Below are 21,202 nucleotides of genomic sequence, written 5' to 3' on the forward strand. Positions count from 1 at the left end.
GGGATAAGGACCTGTTCCCTCGGTTCCTCCCACAGGGCCCTGGTTCAGGCCTGGCCCTGGGGCTCTGGGCTCCACCTCCTGGCCCTCCTCACTCTGGGGAACTCCAGGGCCCACATTCGGGTTCATGTTTACAAACTGAGCTGAGGCCAAGGCACTGTGGAAAACAATTACTGGGGCTAATGAAAGAGAAAAAGGTGGAATTACACATTTTAATTTGAGTCTTTGAATTCCTAATGTTCAGATGGCTTTTACTGGTATGACAGTGTTGCGTTTCATTCATAATGGCTTTCTGTTCCACCTCGCTCCACAGCTGTGTAAGAGCTAGAAGCCAAGACCTTGCTGACAGTGTTATGTTTGCACATATTTAAACAATCTTAGACTAAAATCAGTTAAGGTAGCTCCTTCCTTTCTGAGGCTCCACCCGGTGCCCATGTGGCTGACCTCGCTGGCCTGGGAAAGCTGACCCAGCCCAGTCTAGCTTCATTTAAAGATGAGGGACAGGGCACCCCGAGAAGAATAGGACCTCATGTGAGGCTCATCCAATGGTTAGAGAGAAGCAGGCACACACTCCGGTGTCTGTCTGGAACTTCCAAGCCTGAAGCTTTAGTAGCTATAACTCGTTGACCACCTTGACGTGCCCGTCCCAGTTCTAAGCCCGTTAGGTGTGCTGATCCCTTCAATTCCCATCACTCTGCTAGGTGGGAGCTGCCGAGCTCCTCCCCTCTCCCTCATCTGGCAGCTAAGGAAATGGAGGGACAGTGAGTCAACCAGTTTGCCCAGGGCCACAGGACCAGCGAGGGCCAGGCATGGGATCTGGGCCCTGGGGATCTGGCCCCAGGGCCCTGCTCTAGTTTTGCCCAGGCGTTCCTGGACTCGCACATGGCCTCATGTTCGGGACACGGCTACGGGCTGATGCGCAGTAGGAACAGCCCAGGAGCTGCCAGACAAGGGCATGATTTCCAGGGTTTGGTTTGCTGTTCAAGCCCCCGCTGGATTACAAAAGCCACCTCCCTCTCCCCCAGGTCGCTTTCCTTGGCTCCTTTTGTACCAATTGTCTGCACCACATAATTAGCCTATTGGAGCCTGTCCCTGCCCCTCATTGTCTGTTCTGCACAATTAGCACATTATACACCATCCCGGTCTCCAACTGTCTGCCCTGCATAATTGAACAGTTTATTATATCTACATAATGCTCTTCTGGACAATGCCTCATTTGCTAATTGTTTCATGTGCCTTGGCCTTAACTCCTAAACTAGGCTGCCATTTCCTCATATGCAAGGGCCATATCTTTTTATTTCTTCTGGCTCCCCCATGGCCGAGGCACCAAGATGGTGTATGATGAGTGGGGCTTATTTGGATTCTAGGTGATGTGCAATCTGAATCATAAAACCCAGTGGGAACCTCCCCATGTGGTCCTGACACACAATGGGTGCCAGTTTCCTCAGTGTCTCCATCACCAGCCTGCCTGTAGTTGGGCAGGTAGTAACCTGTAGGTGGCACCCACCCCACTTCTTGGGGACTGCAGGGGGTAGGGAGGTGGCTGCAGGAGGCACTTAAGGCCCATGAGTGTTCAGAGGCTTGGCCGCCCTTCTGTAGCGATGTGCTGCCCCATGCCCACCTTTGGAGGACAGACCCCACCCCTCAATGGAATTCCAGGCACTAACCCACTCCCAACCCAAAGTCTGGAAAATTCTGCTAATGTATAAATGAAAGAGTGACTGTCTCCTAGAGCTTTTCTTAAAACTCATTTAAAAAAAAAAAAAAATCAAGGGCTGCCTGGGTGGCTCAGGTGGCGCCAACTTCAGTCCAGGGTGTGATCCTGGAGACCCGGGATTGAGTCCCACATTGGGTTCCCTGCATGGAGCCTGCTTCTCCCTCTGCCTGTGTCTCTGCCTCTCTCTCTCTCTCTCTCTCTCTGTCTGTCTGTCTCTCATGAATAAATAAATAAAATTAAAAAAAATCAAGGTGTCTGGGTGACTTGGTTAAGCATCCGACTCTTGATTTTGGCTCAGGTCATGATCTCCACGTTGTGAGATAGAACCCTATGCTGGCACAGAGCACACTTAAGATTCTCTCTCTGCCCCGCCCCCACCCTTGCACATGCACTCTCTTCCTCTTTAAAAAACAAAAGAAAAGAAAACAAAAAATTCATTTAAGAAATCTCATCTGGGGATGCCTGGGTGGCTCAGTGGTTGAGCCTCTACCTTTGGCTCAGAGTGTAATTCTAGTCCAGGGATCGAGTCCTGCATTGGGCTCCCTGCAAGAAGCCTGCTTCTCCCTTTGCCTGTCTCTCTGCCTCTCTCTCTGTGTCTCATGAATAAATAAAATCTTTAAAAAAAAATCTCATCTGTTCGTTAGTGAGGCAAATCAGTACTGGCCCATAGGCCACCGAACTGTAAGCAATTAGCAAAATCAGAAATCAGATGGCAGGAATCTATAAGTCTTTTAAAAATAATATATATATATATGTATACAAACCCATGTGTCATGTTTGTATATGTGTGGGAAACACAGACTGCGCCCACAGCACTATGTTTTTACACATTCCCATGCTTCTATTCAGGCTATCAGATGAATCAGTTTTCACCTTTGAAAGATTTAGGAGTGTTGTCTCCTGGCCTGAATACCGTTGTAAATCAGGACCAGCAAAGCTAGGACCCATGACAGGTACCACTAACTGATCATGTGCTCAGATCCCCGGACCTCAGATCACGGATCCCCGGACCCAAAAGAGGCCTCGGGATCTTTGCCTGCATAGCGCAGAGGCAGCCACCAACAAATGGCATGTATAAAGGGACATGTGCATTCACACCGACGGCCCCTGGTGTAAGGAGTGGCTGTTTGAGAAAGGGCTGGGCCTCTGGGGCCCTCTGAGAGTGCCAGGAGCCCTGACCATCCACCTGTGGAGACCCTGTGCTGTAGGCCCAAGTTAAGCTCTCTGGAGACTGCTGTTGGCTGGATCAAGGTGGGTACTGATAGGCACTTTTCTGGAAAAGGCAGGCCCCAGGAAACAATCCCCTTGATGCCCGTCAGAAGAAAATGTGCTAGAAGTGAATTCATTCATGAAGGTTCCCCAGACCATCCTCACCGCTCCAGCTACTAGTCCACTCTGGCTGTAACTCTTGGAGGCTGCCACAATGGAGGCGATTAGGAGGAGCAGGGTACCGATTAAATAATGCAGAAGTTCCTGGGGACAAAAACAGAAAAGCAAAGCAGTGGGTCAGGAGGTCCGCTCCTGGTTCTCAGAGGCAACCAGGCACAGAAGAGAGGAACAGAGAGGAAGGGAGCTACCCCGCAAGACAGAAGAGGAGCTGGGCAGGCAGCCAGAGAGGCAACAAAGAGAAAGGACACTTGTCATGTGAGGAGAGACATCCACTAAGGACCGCTCCACTCCTGAGGGCAATTTGTAGACAGTATTCTGACCTCCGGCCAAAGCTACTGAAAAGCAAACAGGTTCTCACAACTCCCAGGCTGAAGAGTTTAAAGGAAGCTCCAGTTCTGAGAAGCAAAGCCCCTGAAAGACATGTGTGTCTCTCTTACTTCTGCTTCAGAGAAAGTTCTAGGTTAAGTGTGCTGGCTTTGGTGGCTGCCTGGAGTTCCTGCCCACTCTGAACGGTTTTTGGTGTGGACCTGAGGTGCTGGCCCTGTCAGAGCTGGAGTCAGAGCTTAGAGTGAGGTCAGGGGCCTTCTGTGAAGTCCATGTGGAGGTGGGGGGAACTGACTCTCTGGCACCTAATAAACCTCTTAGCTTTGTCCTCATTCATCTTCCCTCAGGCCACACTCTGCCCAGACCACACTCTGCTGAGGCATTTGCTTGCAGGGCAGCTTCACCCGGCTTCCATGATCTCCACCCCATTCACCCTCCAGGCTTAAAATGGCATCTCTGCAGGCCCTGAATGAGGCTGAACTTCTGTCAGCAGCAGGGTAAGGCTTCCACCTCATTTTTCTTCCTCCCCATTAAACACCAGATCAGAGGAGAACTGGCGCTTAGGGACAGGAGAGTACTCTCTCTGGATGCAGAGTGTATTCATTTTTAGTTGTCTTCAATGAGAATTTAGAAATTAGTCCTTCGTGAAGTAAGTTCTGCCCACCGGGGCAGGCACCTATTAAATTTTGGAAAAGCATTCCACTTTTAAGCTGCAGCTCTTCTGAAAACTGTGCAAAATCAAAGACCCCAATTTCTCCTTTAGTGACTAGAAAGGAATATCAGAAGGTAGACCACAGAGATTTTGACTGAAGAGCAGATTAGTAATTGAAGTTCCCTACCTCCAAGATTCTCACCCTCGAAGAAAGGAATATGACAAGGGATAGAGAAAACGGGACTTGAGAGAGTCCAAAATGGAAAGTGCCTCGAGAGTACCCCACCAATAATGTGGGGCTGGGCTTACACCTCCAACAGGCACTCCGCTCTCTACCCACCCCCATGCCTGCCCCCAGCCTTTAACTCTCCTTTGCATGTTCATTATCGGCTGAACTTGCTCGCAAAAGTAGAAAGGTGCCATAACTTGGAAAGGGGCCAAAAGAAATGTCTCTCAAAATAACAAAATGGGTAATAACATTAAATGTGAATACTTAAACAATCCAAACAAGAAGCAGAGGTTGTCAGAATAGATTAAAACAAAACAAAACAAAACCAGGCAGCCCGGGTGGCTCAGTGGATTGGCGCTGCCTTCGGCCCAGGGCCTGATCCTGGGGACCAGGGATCCAGTCCCACAACAGGCTCCCTGCATGGATCCTGCTTCTCCCTCTGCCCGTGTCTCTGTGTCTCTGCCTCTCCCTCTGTGTGTGTCTCTCATGAATAAATAAATAAAATCTTAAAAAAAAACAAAACACACAGGGGTGCCTCGGTTGCTCTTGCTTAAGCATTTGACTCTTGGTTTCAGTTTGGATCTTGATCTCAGGGTTGTGAGTTCAAGCCCCATGTTGGGCCCTAGTATGGAGCCTACTTTAACAAAAATCCAACTATATGCTGTCTGTTGGAAAAACACTTTATATTCAAAGATACAAATTGATTAAAAGTAGAAAAAGAAAAGGATACGTCATTCAAACAGCAACCAAAAGAAAACTGAAGTGGTTATACCAGTATCAGACAACACAGATGTTAAAACAAAAAAAATGTTACCAGAGATAAAGAGGAACATTTTATAATGATGAAAACATCAGTCCATCAGGAAGCAAGAATATAAACATGTATCCACCTAATAGCAAAGCAACAAAATACAAGAAGTGAAAACTCAAACGGATGAAGGGAGAAATAGGTAATTCAGAAATAATAAATAGTTGGAGGCTTCAATACCCCACTTTCAATAATGTGTAGAACAACTAGGGAGGAGACCAACAGGAAATAGAAGACTCAATACTATAAGAAAACTAGACATAAAAAACATCTATAAAACACTCTACCCAACAACAGAATATACATTCTTCTAAAATGCACATTAAATACTCTCCAGGAGACACTCATATGTTAAACTATAAAACAAACCTCAATAAATGTGAAGGACCGAAATAATATAAAGTATGTTCTTCAACTCCAACAGAATAGGATTAGAAAGCAATAGCAGAAAGAATTTTGGGAAACCCACAAATATGTAGAAATTAACACATTCCTAATTAATGGAATTAATCAAAGGCAGAATCACAAAGTAAATTAGAAAGTACTTGGAGATGAGTGAAAATGAAGATATAATATACTAAAATTATGGGATGTAACTAAAGCAGTGCTCAGAAAGAAATTTACAGCCGCACATATCTAAATTAAAAAGGAAGAAGGAGTTCAAATTAATAACCTAATCTTCACCTTAAGACACTGGAAAAAGAAGAGCAAACTGAACCTAAATCAAGGAAAAAGAAGGAAAAAAAGATTGAAGCAGAAATTAATGACACAGGGAACAGAAGAACAATAGGAAAAATTAATGAAACCAACACTGGTTCTTTAAAAAGACCAACAAAATAGTCAAACCTTCAGCTAGACTGATAAAAAAGAAAGAGAGAGAAAAGATGACCAGATTCAAATGAACAGAATCAGAAATGAAAAAGGGGACATCACTATGGATCTTATAGAAGTAAAAAAGATTTTAAAGGATATTCCTTTAAAATACCATGAACAATTATATGCCAGTGAATTAGAAAACTTAGATGAGATGGACATATTTCTGTAAAGACATACCACTGAAAATGACTCAGGCAGAAAAATACAATCAGAACAGATCTATAACAAGTCTGAGTTACTAATAAATTACCCACAGTAAAAACCCAGGCTCAGATGCCTTCATTGCAAAACTATACCAAACATTTAAAGAATTAATACCAATTCTTCACGAACTCTTCTAAAAAATTTAAGAGGTGGTAACACTTCCCGAATTACTCTATGAGATCAGTATTACCCTGATAACAAAACCAGACAAAGACGTCACAAGAAAAGTACAGACCAGTATCTCTTATGAGTACAAATATAAAAATTTTCAACAATATACGAGCAAACCAAATCCAGCTACATAAAAACTGAAAGATATATCATGACCAAACAGAATTTATCCCAGGGATGCAAATGTTAGTTCCACATATGAAAATCAATATAATACACCATATTAATAGATTACTAAGGGAAAAACTCACATGACTATCTCAGTTATCTCAGATAAAAAGCATTTGACAAAATCTAACACCTTTTCATGACAAAAACATTCAACAGAGTAGGACCGGAAATTAATTTCTTCAATCTGATAAATGGCTTCGACAAAAACCCACAGCTAACACCACATTTAATGATGAAAGATAGAATGCTTTCCTGTTAAGATCAGGAAAAAGATAATGATGTGTGGTCTTGCCACTTCAATATTCAACTAATTTCTTGCAATAAGAAAATGAAATAAAAGGCATCCTGGCTGGAAAGGAATATAAAACTATCTCTATTCATAGATGGTGGCATAATCTTGTATAGAAGTTCCTAAGGAAGAGCACCCAGGTGGCTCAGTGGTTGAGTGTCTCCCTTTGGCTTAGGTCGTGATCCCGGGATCCTGGAATGAGTCCCTGCAGGGAGCCTGCTTCTCCCTCTGCCTATGTCTCTGCCTTTCTCATAAATAAATAAATAAATAAAGTCTTTCAAAAGAAAAATTAAATCCTAAATAATTCATTAATGATCTGTTAGATCTAAAATGAATTCACAAAAAAACCTAAGTAAATAAATAAAATGAGTTTAGCAGATTAAGGATACAAGATCAATATGCAAAAATCTCCTGTATTTCTATCTACTTGCAATGAACAATCCCAAAACAAAATTAAGAAAATAATTACATTTGAAATATCATCAAAAAGAGTGAGATACTTCAGAACAAATTTAAGCTCCCCTCTACAAAAAAAAGCACAAAACTTACACTCTGGAAACTATAAAACATTGTCGAAATAAATTAAAGTTCTAAATAAGTGGGAAAGCCCTCCATCGTCCTTGGCCACAAGACTTAATATGGTTAAGATGGCAGTACTCTCCAAATTGATCTATAGATGTTTGTATTAGATTCCCAGCTGACTGACTTCTTTGTAGAAACTAAAAAGCTGATTCTAAAATTCATATGGAAGTGCAAAAATCCAAAACAATCCTGAAAAAAATTCCTAATTTCAAAACTGGCTACAAATCTACAGCAATCAAGACAATGTGGTAAGATCAATGCAATTGAGAGTCCAGATATTAACCCATGTGTTTATGGGCAACTAATTTTCAGCAAGGATGCCAAGACAATTCAATGAGGAAAGCATGGTCTTCCCAACAGATGGTGCTGCGACAACTGGATATTTACATGCAAAAGAATGAAGTTGCATCCTTACCTCACACTAGATGCAAAAATAAATTCAAAATAGTCTGGATTTCTAAGTGTAAGAGCTGAAACTGTGAAACTCCTTAGAAGAAAACATAGAGGCAAACCTTCATGATCTTGGATTTGGTAATGGCTTTTACACCAAAAACACTTTTTTATACCAAAAAAGAAAAGTAGTTAAATTACATCTCATCAAAATTAAAAACTTGTGTTTTTTTCTTTTTTTTTTAAGATTTTATTTATTGATTGATGAGAGACACAGAGAGAGAGAAAGAGGCAGAGACATAGGCAGAGGGAGAAGCAGGCTCCATGCAGGGAGCCCAATGTGGGACTCCATCCCGGGTCTCCAGGATCACGCCCCTGGCTGAAGGTGGCGCTAAACCTCTGAGCCACCAGGGCTGCCCAAAAACTTGTGCTTTAACGAACACTATCAAGAAAGTGGAAACCACCAACAGGATGGGAGAAAATATTTGCCAATCATGTATCTGGTAAGGGGCTTGTAACTAAAATATACAAAGGATTCTGAGAATTGAGTAATAAAATGACAACCTAATCCAAAAATGGGCAAAGAGTCTGAATAGACTTTTCTCTAAAGAAAATAGAGAATGGCCAAAAAGCTCATCAAAAGACGACTGACATCAATGGTCATCAGAGAAATGAGATACCACTCCATACTCACTAGATAAACTAAGATAATAAAGTCAGAAAATAATGAGTGTTGAGAAGGATGTGGAGACACTGGAACCCATATACACTGCCAATGGGAATGTAAACTGGGGCAGCCATTTTGGAAAAAAATCTGGCAGTTCTTCAAACAATGAAACATAGCTACCATGGGACCCCCCCCCCAATTCCACTCTCAGGTATATTCTCAAGCGAAATGAAAACCTGTCCACACCAAAAAACTGTACATGAGTGTTCAGAGCAGCATCATTCATAATAGCCAAAAGATGGAAACAACCCAAATGCCCATCAATGATGAAGACCATCAATGATGAAGACCATCAATGATGAACGAATAAACGAAACATGGTTTATCCTTTCAATGGACTATTACTCGGTTATTAAAAAAAAAAAAAAATGAAGGACCTGACCCATACTATGACACAGATAAACCATGAAAGCACTCTGCTAAGTCAAAGAAACCAGTCACAGGAGACCACACATTTGATTCCATTTACAGGAAATATCTAGAATGGAAAATCCACAAGACAGGAAGTAGATTAGCGGTTGTTTTCAGGCTGGAGAGGATGAAAGGTGGGAGGTAATAGGTAAAGGAGATGGGGTTTCTTTTTGAGGTCTAAAATCAACTGTGGTAAAAAATAAAAAATAAAAAATAAAATAAAATAAAATAAAATCAACTGTGGTGATTTTTGCACCACTCTGGGAATATAGTAAAATCCATTGAATTGTACACTTAATTTTTTATTTTATTTTTTTATTTTATTTTTTTTATTTATCTACGATAGTCACACAGAGAGAGAGAGAGAGGCAGAGGGAGAAGCAGGCTCCATGCACCGGGAGCCCGATGTGGGATTCGATCCCGGGTCTCCAGGATCGCGCCCTGGGCCAAAGGCAGGTGCCAAACCGCTGCGCCACCCAGGGATCCCAAATTGTACACTTTAAATGGGCAATTGTATGGCTTGTGAATTATATGTCAATCGACCTTTGAAATAAATAAAAGTGGGAAGAAAAAAATCCTGGAAACTTCTGAAATCTTTTCTCAGACCCTGCCACTCCCTTTTAGATGAAAGTCTCATCACAACAGTATAGATACCCATCACCTTTATCAGCTTCCTCCTCCCACCTCATACATACACTGTCCATTTTCTGTCCCTTGGGAAAACACCCACACAGCTTTCTTGTTGCCAGAAGATGAGCTTTAGAAACCAGCAGGACATAAGCAGCAAGAAGCAGCTCGGGGCTGCAGCAGGAAGAGATGCTGAAGGAGGAGAGGACTATGGGGGAGGAGCAGATGGGGAGGACTCTGTCGTAGCTCAGCGCCCTGGCTCATGTGCTGACTTCTGCGTGCCCACCCAGGCCACCCTCTTACCGACAGGGGCCAGCTGATGCAGGTGAGCATGCGGTAGATGCGGAAGAGGTGCACCAGGTAAAAGACGAGGATCATTATCAAGTTGCAAATGGTGACCACTTCAAAGTAGCTGTAGGCATAGCTGGTCCACACAGAACGATTCACGCAGATGAAGGCGATCAGCAGAGTGATCTAGGACAGAAATACAGAGACATCAGGCAAAGGCCAACCCATGACAGATCCCCAGAGAACAAACGACCAAGAAAACTGAGGAACTGGGGCACCTGGGTGGCTCAGTAGTTGAGCATCTGCCTTCTGCTCAGGGTGTGATCCCAGGGTCCTGGGATCCAGTCCCACATCAGGCTCCCCGCAGGGAACCTGCTTCTCTCTCTGTCTATGTCTCTGCCTCTCTCTCTGTGCCTCTCATGAATAAATAAATAAAATCTTTAAAAAGAAAACTGAAGAACTGCTGCATTCCAGGTGATTTCCTCACAAACTGGCCGGAAGGCTGGAAAAGTGCAATTTCCCATTGCGTCAGCTTTTAAAACACACATGAGTTGTAAAAGCTAAGGACCGGCAGCCAGTGGCTTTGTCCTCTGAAGTGTGTTGTGCCAGCAGGATGGCTCCTCAGAGAGGGGGCAGGAATGCAGGAGAATAACCAAGCAGATTCATTCCATTTATTTACTTATTAGGTTGAACTGTAAAAAGTAGCTAACAGTTGACGGTTTTTTTGCCCCACAAAGATGGCGACTCTTATGTCACAACTTCCCAGGTGGCAGACAGTAAGTTACCATTTACTGATGCCTCATGTGCATGATCTCCTTGAGGCCTCACAGAAATCTGGAGAGGCCATCACCTCTATATTCACATTGGGAAACTGAGGTACACCAGTTCAATAATTAGTCCAAGGCTACCAGCTCATAAGCAATGGAGGTGGGATTCTATACCCAAGTCTATCTGACTCCTAGGGTCTGTTACTCCATGTCAGGTGCAGTTTTGCCTTCCAAGAATGTTAGCCCTCATCAGAGACAAGCTGAGGAAGGTGGGTATGTTATGAAATATTTAGGAATCCTGGTTATACAAGGCGGTGCTTGCTCACCACTAGGTGGTAGAGCTCGCTAAGCATATTGCTGCAAACGAACCAATGTAGAGGATTAATAAACTAATGATCTATTAATGAATTAAGAGTTCAGGTAAAGGGATTCCCTGGGTGGCTCAGCAGTTTAGCACCTGCCCTTGGCCCAGGGCGTGATCCTGAGGTCCCAGGATCGAGTCCCGCGTCGGGCTCCCGGCATAGAGACTGCTTCTCCCTCTGCCTGTGTCTCTGCCTCTCTCTCTGTCTATCACGAATAAATAAATAAAGTCTTTTTTTTAAAAAAAAGAGTTCAAGTAAATTATTAGCAACATATGAATACCTTGGGAGAGCAGACTGGAAGAGGAGAGAGAAGATTCTGAGTTTTTGTGAAAGCCACTCAAAAAGAATAAAATCTTATTCGCTCCACATAGGGAATAAACCACGAACACACAGGTGTGAAATACCTGTGAAAGCTTAGGATCTATTTTAAAAGTACAACTATTTTAGGACAAAGATGATTTTTTACTGCTTTTTTCCTATAGAACAGTGAATAAAGGCTATGTGTGTGTGTGTGTGTGTGAGAGAGAGAGAGAGAGGTTTTGTGTCCTATGGGACACTTGGCTATGTCTGGTTGGGTCATCACCACTATGGGAGGGTGCTGTGGACATTCAGTGGTTAGAGGTCAGGGGTGCCACTAAACACCTCACAAAGCACAGGATGGCCCCCACAACAAACTATCTGGTCTCAAATGTGGCCTATATTACTGTGCTGTCATTGAGAAACCTGCTGCAGAGAATGTGAGTCCATAGCGAGCATTAAATCACAAAATGGATCTAACACTGGTTAAAGAGTGTGAGGGGCACCTGGATGGCTCAGCAGTTGAGCGTCTGCCTTTGGTTCAGGCCATGATCCTGGGGTCCTGGGATCAAGTCCCACATTGGGCTCCCCACACAGGAGCCTGCTTCTCCCTCTGCTTGTGTCTCTTATGAATAAATAAAATCTTAAAATTAAATAAAATAGAGTAAAATATAATACGATACAATAAAAAAGGGGTCAGTGTGAAAAATGCTCTGATTTCTCAAGCCCTTCATTCCTAGCAGTCCTTCAAACTCTTCAAAACAGGGGTAGAAGAGAACCTGGCATGAAGATGAAGGCTGGCATGAGGAGTGCTCTGCTTGCCAAACCCAAGCGGCAGAGTGACTCTGACACAAAGGGACCCTTGACATTTGCATATTCCCCTTTGCTAATGAGCAACGTGAGTATTTTCATTTTTTCAGTTCCTCTCAAGCCAGTCAGCCTTGGTAATAGAATGATTCATGCCTTGAGGTTGCTTTAAAGCTCCGAGGGGGAGCTTTGCTTCACTCTGGACAGTGCACGGTTGCCAGGGCTTTGCTGATTCGGAGTCCCCACAGGCAGGCTTCAGGTCTATGGGTCTCCCCACCTCGCGGGGACCCCTTCAGCACTGGGGCACCAAGACCTGCCTTACAATGCAGAGCATTCAGGATTATGCAATGCCACACCTAGGAGGACAAGCAAATCTGTGCCTAATTTAATGCAAACATTAGAATAATTTGTACGATTCTTCATCTGTGACAGAGTCACCTCTTTCTCATGGTGACACAGAGGTTGTGGGAGTTCCCCAATGAACAAAAGGGTCCCTTGCAGGTCTTCCCCTCTGAGCTGCCAGGGCTGAGGACCTTGCAGCAGGAAGTATGTTACTGTTCTACCACAAACCATCTCAGACCTCTCTGGGAAAACATTCTTGTGAAATAAGACTTCCCGAATTCTGTTCAATTGGCCTAAGGCTGCCTATCATGTGCTCTTCTTCCAGGAATCCCACTTTTGGAAACTCTCATTTAGACTACAGATGGTATATCCTAATACATGCAACTAAAAGCTTCCTTTTTGTCCAATCATTCATTCATTCTTATTGTACATGGCCAGCATCTTAGGCAGCACACTTAAAACAAAACAAAACAAATTTAATTAACAAACTTTTCAGAACACTTCTAAGGCCAGCAGGTAACCTCTACAAATGCTGGAGACCCCTGACTCATCTAGATCAATACTCTGGGGACAGCTGGAAGGGTGAAGCCAAAGGATGAGCAAGCAAGACCACCGTGGAGAAAAGGCCCTGAGGTATTGATTCTCCCAGGCCCCAACCACAGCCTCCTCAGATCTCTTCTTGTTTCCGGTTAGAAAAGCAAATAAAAAACACAGCAGAATTCAGACACACTGCAGGAGTTCTGATTTCAGGGCTGAGTGAGGAAGGCTGAGAGGTTTCTGAAGAACTAAATGTGATACTATCCAGAGGACTAACTTGTTTCTCGGGATGCCCTCTAGCTCCCCTCATAAAGATTTGTTCTTTTACATTTATAGAACTGCTATGAAAGTTGCAAATAAAATATCTAACATGAGCATCCAGGCATTTAAAAGTAATGTTGTAAGCATCCTCCATGCAAAGCCAGGGTCTCACACACCAGCTGTGTCGCTGCTCAGAATCACTGGAATCATCTCAGATTGAAGCCACCCTCTTTCTCCCTCAAACTGTGTCGTTTCTGACTTCATTCTATCAGAATTCTTACCAGAGAGAAGGGATGGTTTTTGTGAAAGCAGCAGTGGGTTTAAATGTCAGAGGAAGAGGAAGCAGGCTGACATCACCTGAGAGACGCAGATCTACCCCACCTCCCACCAAAACTCTGCAACTGAAACATCCTGGTCTTTACAGCCAGGTGCCGGGTTCTCAGCCTGGGTGGGTGTCCCTCAGGGAAGAAATCACCTGCTGCCTGCAGTCTGTGCCCTGGAACATTCCCGCAAGCAGGCTTGATCTTCCCATGTCCTGCTACATCTGGTCTGCTGAGCATGCCTGCGTCTAGCTGAAGATGGCACCAGACACCTTACGTTTCAAGAACCCCGGGCTGGATGCAGGCAGGTCACCCAACCCCACCGTCTCGTGTTTTTTTGTGTTTTTTGTGTGGGTTTTTTTTCTTTTCTTATCCTGACCTTGGAATAATGTTTCAGTGAGGGAGACAGGTAGGAGAAAGAGAAGTAGCTGATGAAAGCCAACATCAAAAGGTCTCAGACCCAACTCTAAGAGGCTTTTTCTGGAAAAGCCCAGGAGATGAAAGCCAGGCTTGTTCAAAAAGTCAGGATGGGGTGAGTCCGTGATTCCAAAGTGTGCTTGTAGATGCTTAAGTGACTTTGCTTGGTTGTGGGCAGGCAGGAAGAGGAATTTGATATGCTTCTAACTTCGGCTGAATTCTGCCCTGGGGTGGGAGGAAATTTACCCCCACCTCCCTGTTAAAGCCTCCACTGCTCATCACCACCGAACAGCCCTTGTGGAACCTCATGAACACCCACGTACGAGAGAACTCTCACCTGGCTTAGTTCCTCTGGGTCCCCGTCTCGCTCACCAATAGCAGACTTTTGGGACAGGCTCCTTCCCCACCCTTCTAAGCCCCAGCACACACTTTTGTTCTGTATCCAAAAATAAAAATGCCACCGAAAGCACAAGGGAGGGGGAATAATCTAAAATACATTAAGTCAGGGATCCTCAGGGATACGTCTGGAGCAGCCCGCTAATTAACACACTGGTTTCTGAATCTAACCATGCAGCAAAGTACCTGCAGCTTATTAAAAACTGAATATGCTTGTCCATGCTGGGACTATTTCTGGAAGGACACGTAAGAAACTGGTTGCCTCTGGGGAGAACTGATTATTTAGCGGTTTTTCAAATTTGCTAGTTTCTTTTCTTGTATTATAAAAAAATCACATATGAAGCTGTAAAAAAACATTTTTTTAAACGACACATCTTGTAGATCTTTTATGGCACAGATTTACCCTTTTTTTTGAATTGGCTTTGATTTTATTTGACCTAATATTTCTCAATTGCAGCGCTACTGACATTTGGGGCTGCGTAGTTTTTTTGGTGGGGGCTGTCCCGTAGGATGTTTAGCAGCATCCTGGTCTCCACCCACGAGATGTCAGTAGCAGCTCCCTAGGTAGGATAACCAAAACTGCCGCCAGATGTTAGCAATGGTCCCTGGGGGTGGACGGGGGCAAACTGCCTCTGGTCAAGAACCACTACCTTAAACAATCTTTTACTGATGGGCATTCGTCATATTCCCAGATTGTTATTAATACAAACCACCCTGCAAAAGAATATTTTTAGGTACGGTTAAGCAACTTGCTCAATATCACACAGCCAGGCAGAGGAGCCAGCTGGGCCCCTGGCATGCTGCTCCGTGCTACTTTGCCTACAGGACAGGTTTGGTTCTCATCACAGCCCTTGTCCCAGCTCCTGGCCTCTGTTTTCAGCAGAATCCTTTGTCCGACCCCCTGCAAGCAAGCTCCAAGTGCTGCCTGGGACTCTGCCTGACTGAAGGAAAGTCCTGCTCTGCCTCAGTTTCCCTCTTGCTGGAAACAGGGCTCTGGGACTCCAACTCAGAAGTGGCCCATTAGAAATGGTGTTTCAGTCAGGTCTCCTGCTTAGATCAAAATTATCAACACTTGTTCATGATAGAAAATTAATTCATGCAACTATATAAGAAAATAAAAATCACCTATCACCCTGTTTCTCAGAGATAACCGCCACCCCTGGCCTTTTGAAGTGTTTCTTTCTACATAATTATGTTTAAAGCACAAATGTATTCCTTTTCAAAGATCGGCTCACACTGTATATATACCACTTTGTTGGTTTTTAAAAAAATCTTATTTGAGACAGAGAGCAGGAGGGCGGGTAGCAGAGGGAAAGGGAGAAGCAGACTCCCTGCTGAGCAGGAAGCCTGATGCGGGGCTCAATCCCAGGACCCCGAGATCATGACCTCATGACTGGAGCCAATGGCAGATGCTTAACTGACTGAGCCACCCAGGTGCCCCTATATACTGCTTTCTAAAAAGATAATGATTTTATCATTTGTAGGTGCTACTTTTCAATTATCCTGCTTCAGAGGCCTTTGCATTGTCTAGCAAGCAGTTTATTTTTACCTATTTCTTATTATTATTTGTGGCTGTCACCCCATGAGTAAGCCCAATGATGATGTGGGTTTTAGTCACTATTCACCTGTTTCCCCACGGCCAGGAACTCTGAATGATAGCTGGGTTCTCCATGGATATTTGGTGGATACTCGAATGAACAAATGGCTGAGTACAACTTGCGATTTTTCTGTGTACCAGACACTGTGGGGGAGCCCCATTCTCACTCACCCAGGCCTGGGAGGGGAGTGAGATGGATGGGGGAGGAGAAGGCAAAAGCATCACTCTGGAGAGGTCCCACCTTTATCTGTGGGGTGAGACCAGGACATTCACTCTTCTCCTGTGCAGCCTGAAACGAGTAGGGGCTTTAAAACCAGAAGCAAGGGGTCATCAGGAGCTGTGTAAAATATGCACGCACAGGTTCCAGTGTAGATGATGCCAGAGCGATGCTTTAGGTTTGGGACAAGATGACCTATAGTAAGTTCATGTCCTAGTTGAGGGTGCCCCCATCCACTGTATTCCTCAGTGTGCACACAGCTGACCTCTGGGCACATAGGTGGGGGCCACGTCTAATTCTCGGGTGCAGCCCCCCAAGTGCACAGGCCTTTGATGGTGAACTTAGATCTTAGATAACCCCAGGGTGAAGCTGGGTTCCCCACAGCACTCTTAGGGTAAAAGTGGCTGGCAGGAGGGGTGTGGCCTCTTTTCTGTAACCACTTCCCCTTGGGCTCTCCAGGGCTTACAGAAAGGCAGCACTGAATGTAAGGCTTTGCTTTTAGGCATAAGCAGAAGAGGAGCTGCCTGAGCAGATGCCACCCCGACAAGCAAATAGGATGCCCAGCAATTTAGACACACATGGAAGTATTTATGGAGGAATTAAAGCATCATAGAAGGTCTGCCTCACAATAATATGGGAGCAAATGGGCAGAAGGGATCTTTTGAGGGTGATGGAAATATCATAAAATGGGATTATGGTAGTGGCCGCACTACTCTGTCTATTCTCTAAAAAAATCATTGAATTGCACTTGTAAAACCAGAAGCTTTTATGGTATGTACATTACACCTCATGAAAGCTATTAAAGAATAATATGGGGGGATTGAATGGGTAGGGATATAGTCCCAGGAAGACTGGCCATGAATTGCTGATTGTTTCTGAGGGCTGAGGGCATCCTCGAGCAGTCATTATGCTATTCTCTCTCCTTTTGTAGATGTTTGAAATTTTCCCCAATAAAGAGTTAAAAAGCTCAGGTCATGATCCGGGGATCCTGGGATCAGGATCCTGGGATGGAGTCTTGCATCAGGCTCCAGGTGGGGAGCCTGCTTCTCCCTCTGCCTGTCTCTGCCTCTCTCTCTCTGTGTCTCTCATGAATAAGTAAATAAAATCTTTTTTTAAAAAAGTTAAAAATACGATGTCCAATAAGCTCAGGGAAATAACTAATAATGAAGGGTGGGACGGGGAAGGAATTGAAATGTGCAGTCATCGCTGTTATATAAAGGCACAAATGGGGAGTTAGGGAGTTGTTATTTTTATCTTTAAAACTATAAAGCAGTATTTCCAGTTTATAAGCAATTCCGGCAGCGTGATGCCATGGGGCTTCATCCAAGAGTAGACAACGGTTTTTGGTTCCTTCAGATGAACTGAATAAAAGTGTAAGAGTTCACATTCCAACCATAGGCAGACCAAGTGATAAGGTTCTGCACCCACAGATGTCACTAGCCCAAGTACCAGAGCATAGAGTGCCTGAGGCAAGCAAGCACACTGGGTTGGAACAGGGCCTGGGTGGGGACTAGGTAGGCCCCAGGTGGGTCCCAGGTAGGTCCCAGGTGGGGAAAGCCTCCAGCTTTCCACAGTTCTTGGTACAAGGTGGGTTGCACACAGCACACCTTCTGCCAAGAATACAAAGAACATTCTGGAGCACTGTTTTTCCAGGATTGATTGGAAAAACAGCCAAGCTGCTTTGATCAACTTGGTAGTGGGGTGGGGAAGGCATACCCAAGAAAGACCTTGAGATGACTGGAAATGCATGGTGTGATTTTATTTATTTATTTATTTTTTAAAAAGATTTATTTATTCATTCATTCAGAGAGAGCAAGAGAGAGGCAGAGACACAGGCAGAGGGAGAAGCAGGCTCCATGCAGGGAGCCCGATGTGGGACTCGATCCCGGGTCTCCAGGATCACACCCCGGGCTGCAGGCAGCGCTAAACCACTGCGCCACCAGGGCTGCCCCATGGTGTGATTTTAAAAGCCAAAGATCCTTAGCGAGCAGAAAAAGAAGCAAAAAACTAAGAGGAGACTCATTCCTTCCCTAACAAAGTAGCTGCCCCATAACACCTCAGCTTGATTCTTTTTAAACCTTTCCTCTGCTTGAATTTTACCAACACCTTTGGCTTCTAGACACTTGCTCTCTAAAAGCTATGCAGACTCCTAAACCTTTTCCCGATTGACAGTTCTCTGAACTCCGGTTTGTTTATTCTTGCTTCTTCTCTAGGAGGTCAGGACTGAGATAAGGAAATTAAGGGAAAACTCAAGGCAGGGCAGGTGCTCCAGGGCAGCCAGACGTAAGGCCACAGTTAGTAAACCACCCACTCAGGTCATGGCGCTTGCTGTAAGGACATGGGGAGTCACTTCAGCACCTCTCAGAAGAGCCTCAGGAAGAGCTGGTGGGCATCGGTCACTGCTCAGGGCACAGCCTACAAGTGGGTATCTTTCTCTCTAGTCTGGGCCACATGCTCCAGGACCAAGCCCCTCTCAGATCACACTCTCCACAGGGAGCACCCCTATTCACCGGTCACCGCCCAGAACCAGGCCACCACACAGGCTCCGGATCTCCCTTACGTCCTCTTGACAATGCAGTCTCTGCTTCTGCCAGTTGGATCCAGGGTCAGGTGATGCCACATACAGGCTTCTAGACCAGCAATGTCCAACAGGATTTTCTGTGATGATGAAAACATTCTCTACCTGTGCTGTTCAGTAGCATAGTAGGCAATGGTCATGAGTAGCCATGGAGCACTGGAAACGTGGCTGGTGAGAAGTGCCTGGGTGGTGCAGTGGGTTAAGCAACCAACTTCTTGGTTTCGGTTCACGCCATGATCTCAGGGTCATGGGATCCAGCTCTGCGTGGGTTCCACGCTCAGTATGGAGTCTGCCTGAGACTCTCACTCCATCTCCCTCTCCCCCTCCCTACTGTTCTTTCTGTCTCAACTAAATTTTTAAAAACTTAAAAAAAAAAAAAGATGGGGATCCCTGGGTAGCTCAGCGGTTTAGAGCCTGCCTTTGGCCCAGGGCGCGATCCTGGAATCCCGGGATCGAGTTCCACGTCGGGCTCCCGGCATGGAGCCTGCTTCTCCCTCCTCCTGTGTCTCTGCCTCTCTCTCTCTCTATGTCTATCATGAATAAATAAATAAATCTTTAAAAAAAAGAAAGAAAGAAAGAAAGAAAGAAAGAAAGAAAGAAAGAAAGAAAGAAATGTGGCTGAGGAATTGAATTCTTAATTATTTTTAATTGATTTAAATTTAAATAGCCGCATGTGGCTAGTGGTTTCCGTATCATGCAATTCTATACTGTCCACGAGGCCCCAGACTGAAGGGGCCTCTCCCTTGTCCAGCACCTCACTCCCAACCCATCCACCATCTTTACTTCCAGATCTCATACCCCTCACAAGATAAAACTTCTTTGCAGATCCAGGCAGGGTCTGGGCCTCCCTGGATCTCACAAAGGAACCACTGGGTGAAAGAACTCACTCACCAAGTGCTTGTCCTATTGAGTTGAGCCACACCTTTGTTCCTCCTTGGATTAAGTATCAGGCTTCTAGGAATGGCTGCTCTTATGGTCCAGAGAGGCTGGTGACCTTTCACAGATTCGAGAAGAGAGTGGATGCTCCAGCCATTGATTCCATTCTATGTAAATCCCATTTTATTTCTGACAGGTAGCCTGACTTTGGTACAATTAACTGCCTCAGCTCAATGGCTGGTGCTACTTTCTGTGTGGCCTCACTTCTTTCTCCACACCTCAGTTCCTCATCGGATAGCATACCTCATGAAGACACTGTGAGGATAAAAATCAGTTAACATAGGTACCTCTGGACTTAACACCAAACTATCGAATACTTTAAAAAAAAAAAAAGCATATCCTTTGATGCAACAGCATCATCTCTAGTAAATTATCCTACTAAAACACTCACAGATTTAAAAAACAAAACAAAAACCAAAAACCGAGGGGCACCTGGCTGGCTCAGTGGTTGAACAACTGCCTTCAGCTCAGGTCATAATTCCAGGGTCCTGGGATCAAGTCTCACATCGAGGTTGATCCTGCGGGGAGCATGCTTCTCCTTCTGCCCATGTCTCTGCCTCTCTCTGTGTGTCTCTCATGAGTAAATAAATAAAATCTTTAAGAAAACAAAACAAAACAAAAAGCCACCCACAGATATAAGCCAAGATTTATTTATTTATAACACAAAGTGTTATAAAAGTGGGAAAAAATTTTCAAATGCAAATACTCAACAGCATACTGGTTAAATTGTGGTTTATCCCATGATAAAATACTCTGTACCCACTAATGAAAATGGCCAACCAGCTAAGAAAAAAAATCAGGCAACGAGCTGTAATTCTTCCCAACACCAAACACACAAATAAAACTATAGAAAACATATTTAAAGGATACTAACACTGATAAAATGCTAACTGTGAATATTTTGGTGTGATGGCATTATGGATGATTTTTACTCCCTGTGTGTTTTCTTCATATTTTTAAAAATATCTGCATTGGGGATCCCTGGGTGGCGCAGCGGTGTGGCGCCTGCCTTTGGCCCAGGGCGCGATCCTGGAGACCCAGGATCGAATCCCACATCAGGCTCCCGGTGCATGGAGCCTGCTTCTCCCTCTGCCTGTGTCTCTGCCTCTCTCTCTCTCTCTCTCTGTGACTATCATAATTAAATAAAAAAAAAAAATCTGCATTGAAATGTATTACTTTCATAATTCTGGCAAACATACGTTAAGCATTCTTGCTTTAATAACCTGGAAAGATGTTCCCAACATAGTAATAAATACAAAAAAGGTCCCAGAGTGAAAAAGGTCATGATGTGGAAATACACTTGCATGTATGCCAAGAGAATAAATGGAAGCCAAGTCCCTCACATGTGGTTAGTGCTCACTGTCACTCAGGGTTTTAGGTGAGGGGTGTGGATGCTCTAGTTTGTTCAGGATAATCCCAATTTATGCTCCAGGTCAGCTGGCCAGCTGGTGTCCTCCTAGCTCTCACAAGTGTCTTGTTAATCTATACACTCAACCTAATCATAAGAGGTTCTAAT

At 44.5% G+C, this 21,202-nt stretch overlaps 1 protein-coding gene across 2 annotated transcripts in view; it reads right to left on the minus strand.

The window, feature by feature from the left end:
• Positions 1–21,202, minus strand: part of CMTM7 (CKLF like MARVEL transmembrane domain containing 7) — a 53,498-nt gene that overhangs the window by 2,852 nt on the left and 29,444 nt on the right. Inside the window, exons 2-3 of one of the 2 annotated variants that reach the window (XM_072726614.1) lie at positions 9,868–10,038; positions 3,089–3,187 (exon numbers count right to left, since the gene is read on the minus strand). In XM_072726614.1, coding sequence (XP_072582715.1) covers positions 3,089–3,187; positions 9,868–10,038 — 270 coding nt within the window. The remainder of the gene's footprint in view (positions 1–3,088; positions 3,188–9,867; positions 10,039–21,202) is intronic. The other variant, XM_072726615.1, reaches the window with a different exon arrangement.

This window comes from Vulpes vulpes, chromosome 11, assembly GCF_048418805.1.
Source record: "Vulpes vulpes isolate BD-2025 chromosome 11, VulVul3, whole genome shotgun sequence".
Lineage (NCBI taxonomy): Eukaryota > Metazoa > Chordata > Mammalia > Carnivora > Canidae > Vulpes > Vulpes vulpes.